This window comes from Protomyctophum bolini (assembly GCF_963924005.1).
Source record: "Protomyctophum bolini genome assembly, chromosome: 6".
In the NCBI taxonomy this organism is placed as follows: domain Eukaryota; kingdom Metazoa; phylum Chordata; class Actinopteri; order Myctophiformes; family Myctophidae; genus Protomyctophum; species Protomyctophum bolini.
Window position 1 is genome coordinate 32,704,773 of NC_137867.1, and position 17,261 is coordinate 32,722,033.

General features: G+C 40.8%; 1 protein-coding gene across 7 annotated transcripts in view; it reads left to right on the forward strand.

Moving 5' to 3' along the window:
* The first annotated feature begins 267 nt into the window (after positions 1 to 267).
* pbx3b (pre-B-cell leukemia homeobox 3b) overlaps positions 268 to 17,261 on the forward strand; it is a 74,682-nt gene continuing 57,688 nt past the window's right edge. For all 7 annotated transcript variants that reach the window (XM_080766648.1, XM_080766650.1, XM_080766652.1 and 4 more), the window contains exons 1-2: positions 268 to 1,225; positions 1,928 to 2,001. In XM_080766648.1, coding sequence (XP_080622774.1) covers positions 978 to 1,225; positions 1,928 to 2,001 — 322 coding nt within the window. In that variant the 5' untranslated portion in view covers positions 268 to 977. The remainder of the gene's footprint in view (positions 1,226 to 1,927; positions 2,002 to 17,261) is intronic.

Genomic DNA, 17,261 nt, shown 5'->3' on the forward strand with positions numbered 1-17,261 from the left:
TGCAAGAGAGAGGGGGACTCAGCAGCCGTGCTTTCATCTTTTACAATCACCATCCTAACTACTGCTCTAGCATTTTGTTTTCAGTGTTCCAGCGAGAAGTGACAAGAATATAGACCCCTCCTCTGTAGGGCGGAGCGTGCATTTTCATTTCGATTTTGTATTTTTTTATTTATTTTTTCTCCCTGACACGTCTGCACTGAGTGAGTGGCATTGGCACACTGTCAATCGCTCACTACCGCTGCCATCAAACAACATAAAACACACACAGGCAGAGGACCGGGCTCATAAATTTCAGCAGGCAGATATTTTTGCGCATCGCCTTACAACGTGTAGCCTAATTAATTTCTAGCTCTTTTTTCCTATAATTTTTTTCCCACTAATGCAATTAACTTTTTCTACATTTCTTTTTTTTTTAAATTACATTGGGACACCTACGCCGCAGACCATTTATTTTTTTAATATTTTCAGTTTTTGTGGGAATCATTTATGTACATTTACAGTTGGCAACATTTACGCTTGCCTATAAGAGTTTTAGATATTTTTCTTATTTGTTTACACATTTTCATGCTGGATATTTTGTTTGCCTGCGGTTTACGATGAGGATTTGAACATTTTTAAGAGGAAATGCGCGAGGAATCCTAAAGAAGACTCGCTAATAAATGAGAGATCACCAAAGGAGCGTTTCTATTCACCACGCGTCAAATCAAACTGAAAGACAAATTGGCATGAGGAGGATTCGTTCGGGATACGATGGACAACGGCTGTCAATTTTGACAAAGAAGTTTTGAAAAATTAAAAGCCTATGTATTTTTGGACAAACAAATAATTATACGTTTCGTCACTTTGGACCGTGCGTAAAAAGAGGATAGCGATAACTTGGACCCAGTCACTTTGATACGTCTATGCTCAATATTGTTGACGAACTGAATAATTGCTCAGTATAGAGGCTACAACGTATGTTGTAGTTGATTTTGTATATGAGTTTTTCAATTTGCCTGGCTCAGTGCGCTGACTCTATCGCGGCTACTATGGACGATCAAGCCCGGATCATGCAGTCTATTGGCGGTGTCAGTTTGGCTGGCCACTCGGTACAAGGAGGCATGGCACTGCCGCCTCCACATGGACACGATGGGACAGATGGAGACGGAAGAAAACAAGACATTGGTGACATTCTTCATCAAATAATGACCATTACCGATCAAAGTCTGGACGAAGCGCAAGCAAAGTTGGTTAATTTATGTTTTCCTAACTTCCCTGAACCCGACCTATCCTTATTGTCTCGCTCCTATAGCCTACTGCCGATGCATAAATTGACAATAATATCTTAATGTCTTATTTCAGTTGTCACTATTAAGTGAACTTGTTGCCTCACAAGCTGTGTAACAAGTCGAAGGTGATACGTTATTTATTTAGTCAGTTTCTCAACCTCATCTTATGTTTGACTGCAAGTTGTCCAAAAAGTTTTCGTGAGCACACGTGTCCTGATATTTTAATGATAATAGCCGATATTACTCTATTTACCAAAACAAACATTCATGTTCTAGCATATGCATAATGTAGGCTAGTATATTGAGACTGAAAATCGAGCCAATGCATAAACAAATATAAATTCCTAATCATAATAAAAAAACAGGCCACCAAAATCTGCAAATAAATTAGTTTTTTTTTTAACTTTTAGAAAATAATTAAGTAGCATAATTATAGCCTAGTGTATGCTGCTGCCTAAGTAGGGCAACTTTTGTGTTAGAATCAGACAATTAACATTAGGCTGGTGGAATTATGCTCGGCAAAATAGGCTAGTGCACAACTGCACAGATATTGAAGAACACCCCCCCCCCCCCTCCTCCCACATAATTCTTAATGTATTCAAAGTTTGGTGTCATGATGGCTATATTTGAATATTTATCTTTGTCTTATACTGAAACAGGAAACATGGACTGAACTGTCACAGAATGAAACCTGCACTCTTCAGCGTTCTCTGTGAAATCAAAGAAAAGACAGGTAAGATCTTTGGGAAAATTCACACATTGTAAAAAAAAATATATATATAAGCCTATATATACATATATATAGGCTACTCAAGAAAGAAAAATATTGCTGAGCCCCGTAAAAATCCCACCGCCATCTTTACCTGCAGGGTTCAGATGGGCTAGTAGTGTACAGTCAGTATAGGTTACAACCAGGAGGTTGCTAATGGCAACTTTGTGCCAATCATCCAATTATTTTTTTCAAACTATCACAAGTCTGTGGAGATTGAAGGAAGGCATGGCATTGGCGCAGAGGCGATTATAGATTGGAATCATTTTAGACACTCGGCTTCTTTTTGTTTCTGAAAGAGCATCTTGTCAGGTAACCTACCTAGGCTTTATGGGTTTTGTGGATGCTGTGCAGGGCTTACAACAATGTGCACTTACTGTATGCACCCTCGGTACCTTTTACACTTAACAGAGTAGAATTTCATGTGAGCCACACACAGCAGACATCACTACAAGATGTCTAGGTGTATACCAGCAACAACTCACACCTTTTCAACACCTGGATGCTAGCCTACAATCATCAATTGTAGTGGGAGTGACACTTTATTAACCTTTTAAGGCTATTTAAGTTATAGTCAGTTGCAAAGCGTAGGGTATAGCCGACTGTAAATCACATTTACCTCATTTCCATCACCAACTTAAAAGTAGCATATTGCTAAATTAAGTTGTTTGGAAATATGGAAGTAAGTATTTTTTCATGTATTGTTTAGGCTACCTATAAATAAATAAGGTATATGCTATAGATATAAAGATATAAGATATATACTTATACCTACTTGGCCAAAAAAAGAAGTGTGTGTGTGTGTGTGTGTGTGTGTGTGTGTGTGTGTGTGTGTGTGTGTGTGTGTGTGTGTGTGTGTGTGTGTGTGTGTGTGTGTGTGTGTGTGTGTGTGCACGCATACGGCATGGACATGCCATGACATACAGTATGTGTGTGTGTGGGATGTGCATGTTGTGACTTGTCAAAGAGGGAATTAGAATCTGTATTTTCCTAACTTTTATTAGTTTTAGTACGTTTTCTTGTAGCCTTCTTAAAAAAGGAGGCTTCTACATTATGCTGCACATTCCTCTTCTCTTGCCCAATTTATTTTTAAAGATGCATGGAATTTAATTCCACGTTTTTTCTTTACATTTTTTTATTTTTATTCGAATAGTTAAATAGGTTATTCATAATGAGAAGAAGCCCTGACAAACAGATATTTTCTAATTCCAACAAAACAAAGACAATAATACGACCTAATCATATTTATTTTCCAAATAATATTTATTGTCCAAACAGAGTTTAGTGTGGGAAAAAAAAGAGCGGAAGAATGAAATGGATTGGCAAATTGGCAAACCTGATACCAGATTTGTGACCTTTGTGTGGTTTATAAGGAAGTTGACTTGAGGGAGATCGTAAAACTTTATGAACTTCCCTAACACAAGCGGTGTCCACAGGGGCAGCAAAAAATCTCCTTCAGAGTCTACAGTCTACTATCCTTATGTTGAACTGAGCAAATGCAGAAGGTAGAGTCAAAGCGAGGCATAATTGATTACTTCATCCTACTGAAGGTATCTTGAGTCCACCTGTAGAACTTGCATTGAGAAAGACTAGATTAGTTTAATAGTTTAATCTCATGTTACATTATAAGACGTGCATAAGGTAAAAAAAGAGATCCACTTCACTTTTCACTTACTGAAATGAAATTGTTCATGTCGCAGGCTTTCAGGTTGCGCAATGATTTCTTAAATTATTTGACCAAAATGAAAAGACACATAGGATTATATATATATTTAGCTTGAAATAATTAGGTGTTGATTTGTCAGTGTGTGGGGAAAGTGTGAATGTGTGCGGGAGCGAATATGTGTGCTTGTATGTACTGCGTGTGTGTGTGTGTGTGTGTGTGTGTGTGTGTGTGTGCGTGTGTGTGTGTGTGTGCGTGCGTGTGTGGTTAGCCTGTGGTTTGGAGTCACAGTCTCCCCCTCTTAGCCATTGACAGAGCTCAGCTGGTCTGGTGGCCTCGCTGACCGCTCTGTTTTTCTAGCACACAGTGAGCCATTCACTGGCCCCTGTAGCATCGTACACAGGGATTCCTTGGCCCTTTCATGTGCGCTCAAATGGCACAGGGGCCAATGCCTTTTAGCCACAGGATCAGCCATTTGGTTAAAAGTGATTTTTGTATAATGTATCTGGAAGCGGTTCAACAACCATAGGTACACACAGCAAAATCATTTACTCTCAGAGAGTGTACACATGTAACACGTGTAAGGGTCCATTTGGTTGCATGTGTACATGAGATATTAATGGATACATTAACACTGATGATATTATTGTGTGTACAGTAGCTGCTGCACTAGGCTGTGGTGCAGTCCAGTGCTCAGAGTAAGGATGAATAATGGTCTCCAGACATAGTTTGACAACATGTATGTACAGTAGTATGCAAAGAATTTCCAGAATGGTTAAACATACACCTGTTATACAGTTACTGTGATTCTGGTTGCAGATGCAGACCTCTAAAAAACATTGCATTCATATTACCTGATTTATTGGGCCTTTTATTAGAATATTTTTCTAATGTCTTTTATTTGTACTACAGGTAGAGCATTTTGAAAGCATCCCCAAAATACACTAACTAATCCGAAGGCTTCATTAAAAGCCTTTCAGCTTCACATTCAAATACACATGTAAAAAGTTAAATGTCGGACAATATTGCACGATGAGCGATTAATCGTGCATCCCTAGTTTAGAAGAAGTTTTTGGGGCACTGTCTAACACTTATTGTAGAGTTGGAGCATATTTCTGCATTGCTAATGCCCTAGAAGTATTAATTCACTTTGATATGCTAATTAGAGGGCATTATGCAAGAAATGAGATTAAGTGGCAGCATGAAGTCATTTGCCTGTCAGTAAATTGAGTGTTTTAGCAGCCTTTTTCCCCCCAACAATTTCTTGGTTTTGCATTTAGATAAGCTAAATGTGTGGTACCATAGGCTAATGGAATTCTTTGTCCTTTTTTTGTCTCCTGAACTCACATTTTCAACATAGCAGCAGCTGTACCTTTAAAAAAAAGTGTAAAAAAACATGTCTTACCTTTTCACGACATTGGAAACATGTATATACACTAAAATCCTCAGTGTTCATTTAGAAATTTGAGAGAATGTACACGTTAAACTCCCTGAGTTAAATGAACACTGATGATTTTAAAGTACATTTACGGTAACTTTCATATCGGCAGACCTTTCTCTGCTTTGACAGAAGACAAAGAATCCATAGATCTGGAGGAGACGTGTGTTATTCAGATTAGTTTTGCAGTAGTTCCTCTATGCTAGGTTTGTTTTCCACTGCTGGCTCTCTCATCCTGGAGGAGAGGAGATAGGAGAGGCTTGCAGTAGCAGCAGCACCAGCGGGAGCAGCAAGAATAACATAGGTGAAAGATTACCTCCATATGGTATTTCTGACCAGCAAAAGAGAGGTTCTGCAGCAAGACTCCTCTTTGATGTGAGGTTTAATCAATAGAAAGAGATTACAGAAAACTATTACAGGCTAAATCACGGTGTGCCACAGAGAGGCTTAGACCCCTCCACAGCTCTCTCAGCCGCATGGCGCTCCTCTTGGCTGCGTATTGACTTGTTGTTTTCCTGACCTTTGACTCATCAGGTTCAGAAACGGGGGTCTGGAGAGGTAGGGGAGAGAGGGGGGGTGTGAGAGAACTGATTCAGAGGCTGATAAATGCCCAGATCCAGTGTTTAAAGCAGTGGATTAAAGGGACTACACTCCACCAAACAGACCGACACCAATGTCAGCCTCGCGTCAGACGTGCGCACGCGCCTTTGCCTTTCGTAAACCGTTGAACGTGCTTTATATTGTGTATTTATTTGTCTATATCCACATAATCCAGTCTGTTTGCGCCCTGTTCGGCTAGGAGCATCAGGCAAGCTAAATACTTTTCAGGATGAGCATATAATTAACCACATGCAAAGCTGACTAAAAGCATTACCTGGCGTAAATAGAGTTAGGATAAAGGAGGTACTGTAAGCATTTCTGAAACCCATAGGGAGCATTCATTTCAGTGTTCTCTGACAAAGAGTTAATGACTCTCTTCATTTTGAATGGGTGTTAATTAGTTGTAGTATTTCTATTATTGTAATTTGTAGTATTAATATTAGTAGTAGTAGTATTTTGTGTATAATTATTAATAGTGTTTGTATTATTGCTATTGTTTATACAATTTATATTAATATCATACAGCTGCTCTCTCTTTTTCATGCCAGCCAGGGATCAAAAGTCAATATTGGTTGAATCTTGAGTGCTGTTTTACCCCGTGGTTTTATTAGACTTTTTTTTGCTGGAAATGTCCCAGTCAATGTGTGACAGGGAACAGAAAGCTATTCAGCAGGACAGACAATTGACTTTAGCTGCTTTTTGTCTCAGTGATGTGGCTGCAGAGACTAGATAGTGTTGTGCAGAATGGCTCGCTCACAGCTGGGTTCCTGACTGCCTCAATGGCAGGGCCACTCGCGCTTCCTCCTCTATAGCCATGCAGGGGAATTGGAAAGATGTGGCTATTATCTAAGTAGTAGCTCTCACATACCTTCCTTTCTGCCGGCAGTGAAAGGAGAATGAGCAAGACAAAGGGAGAAAAGGAGAAGAAGAAAAATGCGGAATGCATATCAGTTTCACTTAGGAGTGGAAAATGCTGTAGAGACACTCGGTCGCTGGAATTGCTGTTACCCCTAATGTCTGTAGAGCTTCAGATCCACACACACACACACGCACACACACACGCGCACACGCACACACACACACACACACACACACACACACACACACACACACACACACACACACACACACAGTAATCTGGGTTTTGTACGATGATTCAGTGCTGTTGATGTCTCTCCATCTGCACACACAAACACCCATCTTGCACATGTCTCTCTCGCCACTAACCCCCCCCCCCCCCCCTCACCCTCCCTCATAGCTTGAAGCGTTTTCTGTGGGCTCCTGCGCGCGATCAACAGCTCATAATTGTTTTTTGCACATACGTTATGCAAATTAGTCTTTATGGCAACTGGCATAACAATTAGCATCCTCCAACAATATTTTAGTAGGTTAATTGCGAAATTTCTAAATTGTACATCTGAGTTGTTAATTAGGCATGACAGAGGTGGTGAAATAGTTATCTTCAGGCAGTGGCAGCCAGCAGAGGCTGCTTGCGATGCAAAAGGGAAGGATTGATTGAAATTCGTTTACAGCGGTAGGAATGTGCCTCTTTTAAAGGCATCTTCCTTGCATTTTCATACGAAATTTGTATAGTTTCCCGTGTGTTGACTGTGACATTTTTTCTTCTCTTCACGACAGAACCAGTTCACAGTGTGTGTGCGCGCGTGTGTGCACGTGCAAGTGCACGCGTGTGCATATATACTGTATATATATATATATATATATATATATATACAATAATAATGTAATGCCATCTGTGTTTTACAGTTGTCATCTCTGACGTGTTTACAAAATATATGCTGCCTCAGTAATTTTTCAGCAGGCATAAAAATTTAAATATCCACCCTCCGTGTAATTTCTTTTCATAAAACACATCGTAGCAACGTTTAAACTATCTTTTGCTGACTGCGGTCATGCTTACAGTGCATGTTATAAAGATAATAAACAAATTGGGTTTACACACATTTTAGAATATTGAAGTTTATTTTGTTACTTCACTTTGCATGATAGAAGAAGAGAAGAGAAGAGCCATTCGGTACAGATATACTTACACTGTAGCTGCATGTACTCTATTTACATGTAAAAAGAAATGATACGAATAGATGGAACTACAAAAATGTTCCTAATGTGAGATGTTTCGATTTGTGTTTGTCAAATATATATAATCTTGGGGCTCCTAGGCACAAAAAAGTTTGAGACTACTGATTTAGAAGGCAATTGAAGAATCCGTCTCGGGTCTTAGTGGTTTAATGTCGTAGTGCTGTGTATCATCATATCATTTGATGGCCAAACATTGTATTGCCATAGACAGAGCAGTCTTCATCAAACCTTTTGGCTAAAGACACAAAAGAGACATTTGGTGCAGTCTCCCTCGGACCAAACGTACAAAAATGCCTGAATTAACCACTTGCATGTTTAATAGTGACAATAGCTACAGGCTCACGTTGTGTGCTTATAGATCTGCTATTTCTTCCGTTCTTTTTTCATTGAAAAATTCAGAAATGGAAAAATGTAGCCTATGTTTTGTATTTTTATTTTAAAAAATCGTTTGAAACAATAATACGTTTATTTTGTAGGAAACATGACTTGACCCCAAAATGGGTCCCAACCCATTGTTTGGGAAACACTGCCATGGAGCACTTATTAGTGTAAAGAGGGTCAGATGGAAAGACTGGTGCAATGCAAGTCCTCTCTCAGTAATGATACTGCTATTTATAGGTCTCCATTTCATTAGCTCCAGTGTTTCAGGGAAGAGTTTTTCTCATGGGACAATAGATACTATGATGTTCATTTACTCTCTGCACACATTACATGTAGATAACTAACTGACACGCCATCTGTGAACATAACTAAGTAAAAAATAACCAGGTTTTGTACTTGCTATGATCAATTTGTTTTTGTATCATTGCAATTGGCATTGAATGTTGGTATAGTGATTAAAACATGTTATGTAGAGCACGTGTTGCAGTGCTGAGCAGGGTAGGTAACTCCAACAGGTGAAAAAAGGGATGCTGGAATTTGAGGTTTCTGTTATTAGGGCTCGTGAAAGGCAGGAATGAGGCTTGTTGTCAGTGTGAACTGACAGTAAAAAGCACAATACTGCTGTCATCTTTGTTTTCCTTACACAAGATTGGTTTCGTAAAAAGTAAGAGAAAAGAAACACGCTGTCTTCCCCTCATTTCCAATCTCGAAATTAAGCCCCCCTATTCCCATTGTTCCATATGCCATTGTTCCACATGTTCCATACATTAGAATGATATATTGAAGGCCGAAATGGGAAAAAGACTGCAATGCAATGAAAATTTAATCAGCGTCTTCTGCCGCTTTAATAAGGCAAATAATTCTTATTGGCTGCTGTGTTAAGATTTCTAATATTTAATTCATAACAAAACCTTGCATTATTCTGCTTCAGCCCTAAGACAAGCTCCACTGTGCTGCCTGCTACAAGGCAACAGCATAAAACAAAGACAACAAAAAGACAAACTTGCAATCAGATGCTTGCCCGACATTGCTCTCCTTACTATATATAAACTGTGGCACAATTCTATTATAATGTCAGATTATGTTTTAATGCATATAAGTAATTCCTTTACATACAACTGAATCTATTACTGCAAGAAATAGGTTTGCCATTGATGTCGCAGATAGACACCTCTTTGACTATTAGTCACTATTGGACTATTGCAGAAACTTTGAAAAATTCAAGTTTCAAATCGACTGACCTTCATAATTCTGTCATCACTTGATATTGTAGGATAGTATGCTAAAAATCTTTTTTTCCTTTTTTTCTCATCCTTTCGTAAGTCCATGAAGTTCATTTTTGTGTCTGAAGTAATGGAAAGATGGCGAGGGGCCAGCAGCTAGGTGCTGGCTCATGTTACACTGGAACGGCGGCCCTGTTTTCGTCTCTCGGTGAAATGGCTTAATTGGTGTCAGAGCCCCAGGGATAAAGGCCTCTTGCTCTGCAACGCAGCCTCACAGGGCCTGTCTTCCCTCAACCAGGAGGAATGGTGAGCGTCTGCTGGTGAATGAGGACTAAGCCATGCCATAACAATACCGAATGATGTTTGGGATGACAGAAATTAATATGCGCTTGCTCCCAGAAAGCTATGATTAATGACGGCGAGCAGGGGAATGCTGTCCCTTCTTTTGCTGCTCTTTGATGGGGATTGAAAAGCGGAAAAAAAGGCTGGTTTCTCCTCTCTTTAGAAAGTGGAGGTCATCCAAAGTACATTACTGCTATTCTTCTCTCCTTTTCTCTCCTCAAGCGGAAGGCAGGAAGGGACTGAGCAGTTGTAATGAATTTTGGAATGATTCGCTACCGTCGGGAGGCAGTATCCTGTCCCGTGGCGTGTGGCTGAAGTGTTCAAAGAGACACGGACCACATTTAGCAAAAAGCCTGTGTGCCGGCGTTTTTACTAACTTATACTTATACCGTATACTACCTGAACATCACAGCAGGAACCAGAGCCATATTTTTAATTCCACGCTCGAAAGAAGTATTCTTCACTGCAGGGTTTAGTACAGTATAAGCCAGGAAGGCGTTATGATTTTAATGATGGGGTTAATGCGGATATTCTGACATTGCCTTGCTTTCTCATGGAGCTCATAAACACATTGATTCCGAAGCAAACGTGTGAACAAAATGGTGGTGTGCTGTTGCCATGATAATGATCTGTATCTGTTCTGTCCTAGGAGGAGACGCATGAATATTTAATTGTGTCTGCTAGAGAGATCCCCAGACCCTTATGTTCATTTCTTACTTTCTCTAATGTGTTTTCTACCTTCCCAGGTACTTCATTTTTAAGTAATGGAGAATTAAAGCATGCATTAGAATGATACAAATTGCCGTGTAAGGGATTTCTAAGGATATTTGTCTCCACGCAGTGCACTGGAAATTCAAATGGCAAGTTTTGACAATCGACGTTCTGCTGACACGTTGCCTTTTGCCTCACGTCTTGCTTCTCAAATAAGCATTTCCTCTGTCAAAATGATTGATATGCATTAAGCATGCACTTTTTTTTTTTTTTTTACGTCACGGTGTCCAGAAGATGATGTGAAGGGTGTGAAGATATGAGTTTAGAACTGCGAGCGAGTTCCCCCTCATAAGGATCTATGTGTGTTGTACGAGTGGCAGGTGCTATATAGGAAGCCCGTGTCAGCTTTGATTGTTTGTGTCAGTGATCTGAGCCGAGGCTGAGCTCTTTCACTGTTCGTCACTGCACACGCCGCCTCTTGATGAATGGCAGAGTGCCGCGCAGATCCTCAAAACTCACATCCACACTTGTCTCGCACAAAGCCAGTGAATCAGCAGTGTTCCCACAGATTATTTATGACTTGCGTACGGCACCTCTGGATGTTCAGTGTGCACATCAAACGCTTGCACGTATGGGTATTCTTAATGGTAAACATCCCGAGGCTTTGTTTTAATACAATTATGCAAAGTGAAAGGCTTTCCACGCAAATGCGAGCATCAGTGAGTGAGGACAGAAGGCGTGGTTCTACTGCTCCGCTAAATCACGAAGGCTATCTCCTAACGTGTGTTTTTTGCTCTGTGCGTGCACGCCCACCACGCGCGTGTCGCCCGGCCTGCTATAGGTTGCGTTGGGAAGGTTGAGGAGCACGGGGCTGTGCATTCCTCTCTCTATGTATGCAGAGCACGGCGGGGCCTCTCGCGGGGGCTGAAGGAGAGCATAGAGTGGCAGAGTTAATTTATTTAATGACTGAACGTCTTATATCTCCCCAGCCCTGATTAGAATCCATGCTTGATGAGGGGAGCGATAGAGAGGGGTGCGTGCACTACCCCAAGGCACCTACTGTAGCACATACCACCACGGCTTACACACCACACTCCATAGGCTTTCATGGGAATATACACTGTAAAATCCCGGGTCCATTTGGTTCGATTTTGTACACTCTTCTGAGTTAAATGAACCATGCACTGTATAACCCTGACGTCCCTATTTTGAGCATGTTATTACAGGTGAACATTTCCAAAGACATTCACAGATTTTCAGATTTATTTATAATATATTTAAAATATATATAGTTTCAAAAATATGAGATTACGAGCTCACACTGTGTTGTAATGCAATACTTTGGGAGCTTGTAGATCGGCTAATGTTTGAATAGGGCTCAAATGGTTAACACTAAGGTTAAAACATTTAAAATATGCAACATTTTAGTTAAAATATTTTGTGAGTGATCTTTCATGGGACTGTCATTATTATTATAATTATTATAATTATTATGTTTTGTTCATTTGCCAATTAAACCAGGTCTGGTCATTGTGATACACATGTAGCTGATGAGATTGTGTGTGGCATCGTGGCCCGTGATAAAGACTAAGTGCCGTCCATGTGCCTCTGTGAACGTGGGAAAGCCAAACAGAGTGTGTCACTTTGGCAGCAGTGGCTGTCAGCATTGGGGAGCTGCAGTTGTAAAAACCATGACCTTCCTCTTTGCCAGCATGTCTCTCGCGGAGCCAAAGCGTTGCCCTGTAAATCTAGGCTGGGCTGTGGGAGGGAATGCAAACACAGGGAATATGGACAGACAGTGGAAAAAGCCGGTAAGCGCGCTAAAGCCTGAGTTATACGTAGTTGTGCTCGGGTGTCTCGCGCCGAAAACTGCAGACCTCCAAGCTCACAACGGCGGCATCAGCTTGTAGGTCTGTCATTTTTAGTGTGCGACACCCGCGCACAACTACATATAATTCGGGCTTAATTCAAGTTAATTGTGAGCCGCGGCTGAAGTAATGAAATACTTCTTGGAGCTATCATGACTGAGAAGGTGAGGGAGGCAGAGGACTGGCGAAGAGGGGGGAAAACACTCTTCGCTTCTAACATTTCCATGAGCCATCATCAGTAATGCCGCGGCAGCCTCACAAACCAGAAATTATTTCTTCAGGCGTTGCTGTCAAGTGTTATTCAAATAACACCAGCCTCACATTTGAATAACAGCCGACATTTTGAATTAATTAATCAGACAAGATAGTCTGGGCCTTTTCTCATTAGTCTACAGGTCAGGCTGGGGAAGATATATGCTCGGGTGATGATATACTTGTCTTTAATAGTGATTTATGGAGATTTAGGATTGCACTCGATTTGTCAAAGGCCCTGCTAGCAGAAAAATAGGACAGTGCATATTTCATTACCTAATCTTTGATAGATTCTGTGATGCTAAAAGATCACGTTGTTTAGATGCATAGGAATCCCATTCTTGAAGGAAGAAATACATGCACACTTGTGTGCACAGTCTGCACACACGCGCACGCACGCACGCATGCACACACGCACGCGCGCGCACACACACACACACACACACACACACACACACACACACACACACACACACACACACACACACACACACACACACACACACACACACACACACACACACATTTAATCTCCTCTCATAGACCTTTCCCATTTTACTTTTCCTATGCAATTAAGTGAGGGCTGTAAATTATAACTGTGCCGTACTTTAATTATCATGGTGTAAAAATAGAGTTCCTGTCTTTGAGAGGATTTCATTAACTTACTCAATATTCCATGTCAGCTCAAAGAATCTGAAGATTGCATTAAGGTTTTAGTTAACATGCATATAGTGCAATGTGTCACTAGTATTTATTGACAGAGGTTTCTTTTTCTTTTACTAAGAATTTTGATAAATGTGATGAATTTATTGCATTTGATTATATGCCCTTTTATACAGTTTGCTTCAGAGTAGACAGACGTGATAACACATATTGTTTCGTGGCTCAGAAAGTGTAAATGAAAATGTATATTTCTGTTGGTGGAATAGTGCTAATGATGTCTCACTTGTTTTATAGGGTGTGGAATATTAATGAGCATGTTCAAAGGGTTTGCAGATATTCCTACTGATTATTTCTTCACATAGATTTTAATTGCTCAAAGTGGTGCATGTTTGTGCACCATGCAAGTGTGCTGTATTTATATCTTTGTCTGTGTGTGTATATGCATGTGTGTGTGTGTGTGTGTGTGTGTGTGTGTGTGTGTGTGTGTGTGTCTATTATCATGGTGCACAAGTGTCAGGGATCTACGAGGTGTTGCCATTCCAGTGAGCAGCCCACACAAAATGCACCAACACCACTGTGACAAAACATTCAAATAAATTGCTGTCAGGCTGCCGAAACACCAAGTGCAGCGATTTTTATCTGACATGTGGAAGACCCAGACATGCAGTCCTGACAAGTAACGCCGGAGCACCTGTGAGAGACGGACGATAAAAATCAGGATATGCCTGATCCTCGGCATAACAATACCTATCATTACTTGATATTATTACTCTTCTTTAAGAGAGAGCTCAAGATGGAGAGATATAGTTGCGACGTGCTTTCTTTTTTAACAAAAAAGAAAGAAAAAAAAACCCTGGGTAATAAATGCACTTAGGGCTCTCTTTAGATACAGCCACACTTACAATTTGCAGTGATATGCTAGTCTGCAGTCTCACAGCCTATCAACGACGAGTGCATTTCTTTACCACATACACATGCAGGATTGTGTTTATTGTACTGAGTGAACTGGTGTATATTTTCTTTCTAGACATGTTGCGTCTAAACAAAGAGTAATGTTAGGACAGATGTTTATGCTTGCCCAGCCCAGTGGTTTGATTTATGAGACTATAATTTAGACTAAACTTACACACATATGATTTAATTAACGTTCACCACATTTGGAAAAAATTAAATTCCTTTTGATTTCCAAGAATGTTCTCTTGTTCCCTTGTTAGAAAGATGAAAACCCATAATGATGGATTTTCTTTTGCCATTTGAATATGATTCATTGCATGGGCAATCAGATTGATGATAATGCCTGGACATTACTTTGTGTTTTACTTAGTGTTGTCGGACCTGGAGGGGACAGAGAGAAAAAGGCGCTGCGTTGCTTTGCGTTTATTCTTCGAGATGACAAAATTAGCTCGGTAATGCTTAAATCCAGTTCAGAAGTGGGTGTAAAATGCTTTAGAGAAAACCTGAGACAAAGGACCCACTGTGGAATGCGTCATCCGTTCTCTATTGTATTGTTATTTTCTCCCTTATAGGTTGCTAATGAGGAATAGGCCCTCATTATGATTTTAAGGATGAGAAAGGAAAGCTTTTAATTAATGATATGTAAATGGTTCTGAATTGATTATGTTAGAATATCAAGAGAGATGGGTGGAAGCTGTGGTGTAATATATTTTAATTAAGAATTAATTAAAAATGATGGCAATTTTATAGTGGCTTGTGGAAAATAGTTGAATTTATTCTCTGTCAGAGGTAAATCAGCCTTTGATTAAATAAACGGACACATACTGTATTTATCGAGGAGTAATATTTATTCTTTGCCAGGAAGAATTATCCGGTTTATCTAAAAAAATGAGTCAGTGGTGGACCACAAGCTGGGTTCTCCGGTGTTAATGGTGATTTATCTCATTCCTAATTCATGAGATCCTCCTGGTCTGTGTTGGCTGGATCAATAAAGCTGTGTTTCCTTTTGAATTCAATGTCTACAATTAGATTTGCTATGCGGAACACAATTATAAGTAAGACATGAATGCACGTTTTTATCACTCATGGCAAGTGAACGTATGCAGACCTGCAAAAGATATCAATCTATTTATGAGCTAAAAAGATTTGTGTGAAAAAGATGAGTTGTGACTAGACGCGGACCCTAGTTAACCTTTTTAATTGCTATCTGTTTTCTTTCACTCATTCTTCACAGGGGGAGAGGAGAGTGTATAAGACGTATGCTAAATTAACAACGTGCAGCCGTATTAAAGGGAGAGAGGTCTTTGTTTTCTGCTAACAGTGCCATGCATGCTCTGTGCTAAACTCTGCGATCAATGGCAGAGAGGCTGCTATCACAGCACTCGGTGCAGGCGTAGCTCAGAGGGGGGAGGGCAGGGGAGAGGAGCGGGGCGGGGGGGTCCCTGGTGGTTCATTTTGATTGGAGCGCAGAGTTTTGTGTTGAAAGGCGAGGGAGAGACAGGCTGTTGGAACCAAATCCCCCCGGATCAGTTAGAGCTTTGCAACGAAAACACCTTGATATTGCCGGGAACATTTGCTTAGGAAAAGAATGAATTTAAATGAACAGTGTGAGGAGAAATTGAAATGATCTAAAGCACTTTTGAAGGTTTGTGTATTTTGAGAATGTATATGTGCATACCAGGTTTCCTATTCATTTGGAAACCACAGCTACTGTAAATAAGAAAACTAATAACTGCAATTCAATATTGTAATTTATATGTATATTTGGTCATTTGTAAACAACAGCAGATTGTGGTGAGGTTTACACAGAACAAGAAGTGGATGATACTACCATATAGGTTAAAATAATGCAGACAGAGGCAGTAAGTGAGACTGTGGCATCTTTCTACAGAAGGAGAGGAGGGCTTTGATGGGATAACCAATCTGTTGTGGGAGGCATGGATGACATGCTGCCCAAGAGGGAGGGAGGGGGAACTCAATGGATTAGAAGTCTGAGCACCCTCACACCGCAGTTGTGGGAAAAGCATGCACTTACATATGCACAAAGTGCTACACGCATGCAAGTACTGTACACTGTATATACACTCCCATTCAAACATCCACACACAGACACAGATGCACACACACACGCACGCACACACACACACACACACACACACACACACACACACACACACACACACACACACACACACACACACGCACACATATGCACAGTTTACATAAGTGTATACAGATGCATACGAATGTGCACGCATTTACAGACACTCCCACAACAGACAAGCATGCATGGCCAGACATGTGTGTGCGTGGATGCAGTACATATAATAGCTCATGCACACCAATGGCTGGCAAAACATTTCCTCTTTGACACCTGCAACTAGTTGCAATACATCACTGTCAGGATCACTTTCCCCACCTATCCGCATTTGCACGTTAGTTATCCATGGAGGCCTTCGTCAAAAAAGTTGAGCAGTCTTGACACCAGCTCCCCGGTGAGAGCAGGAAAGGTGAGCTAGTGTTGGGAGGTGCCATCACAGGCTCCTCTGTGCACTCAACAGAAATCTAATGACAACCGAAGACAGAAAATGACGCTTTCACATACAAATATTATGGCACTTAATGTCCTTAATGGATACCTTAACCGATGTCCCGAAAACCCAGCGCAAGTAGCTATTGCAGTTTTCTTGCTATAATGTTTAGCATAAGTTACACCTGTTTTACCACATGGCGCACTAAAGTTGTCGGTCCGTTACGTTTATGAAATACATGCATGAGAATGAGGTGACACAAGGCCAAGATGAGATTTATTTCCCCCAGATTGGTTCTGCTCCCGCCTCCAGCGTGCGTCGGCGTGCGTACACGCCGTACAGCAGCTGACAGTGAGCGTGGCTGACGGGGAGGAGGCAGTGGGACTAGGGTGCATCCTGTGTGAGCTCACTGTGGGGGCGAGCCCAGTCTGCCAGTGGCAGCACTAGCGGTGAGCAACCGCCGGCCACGGCCACGATGGAAGGGTTGTGGTGGGGGTT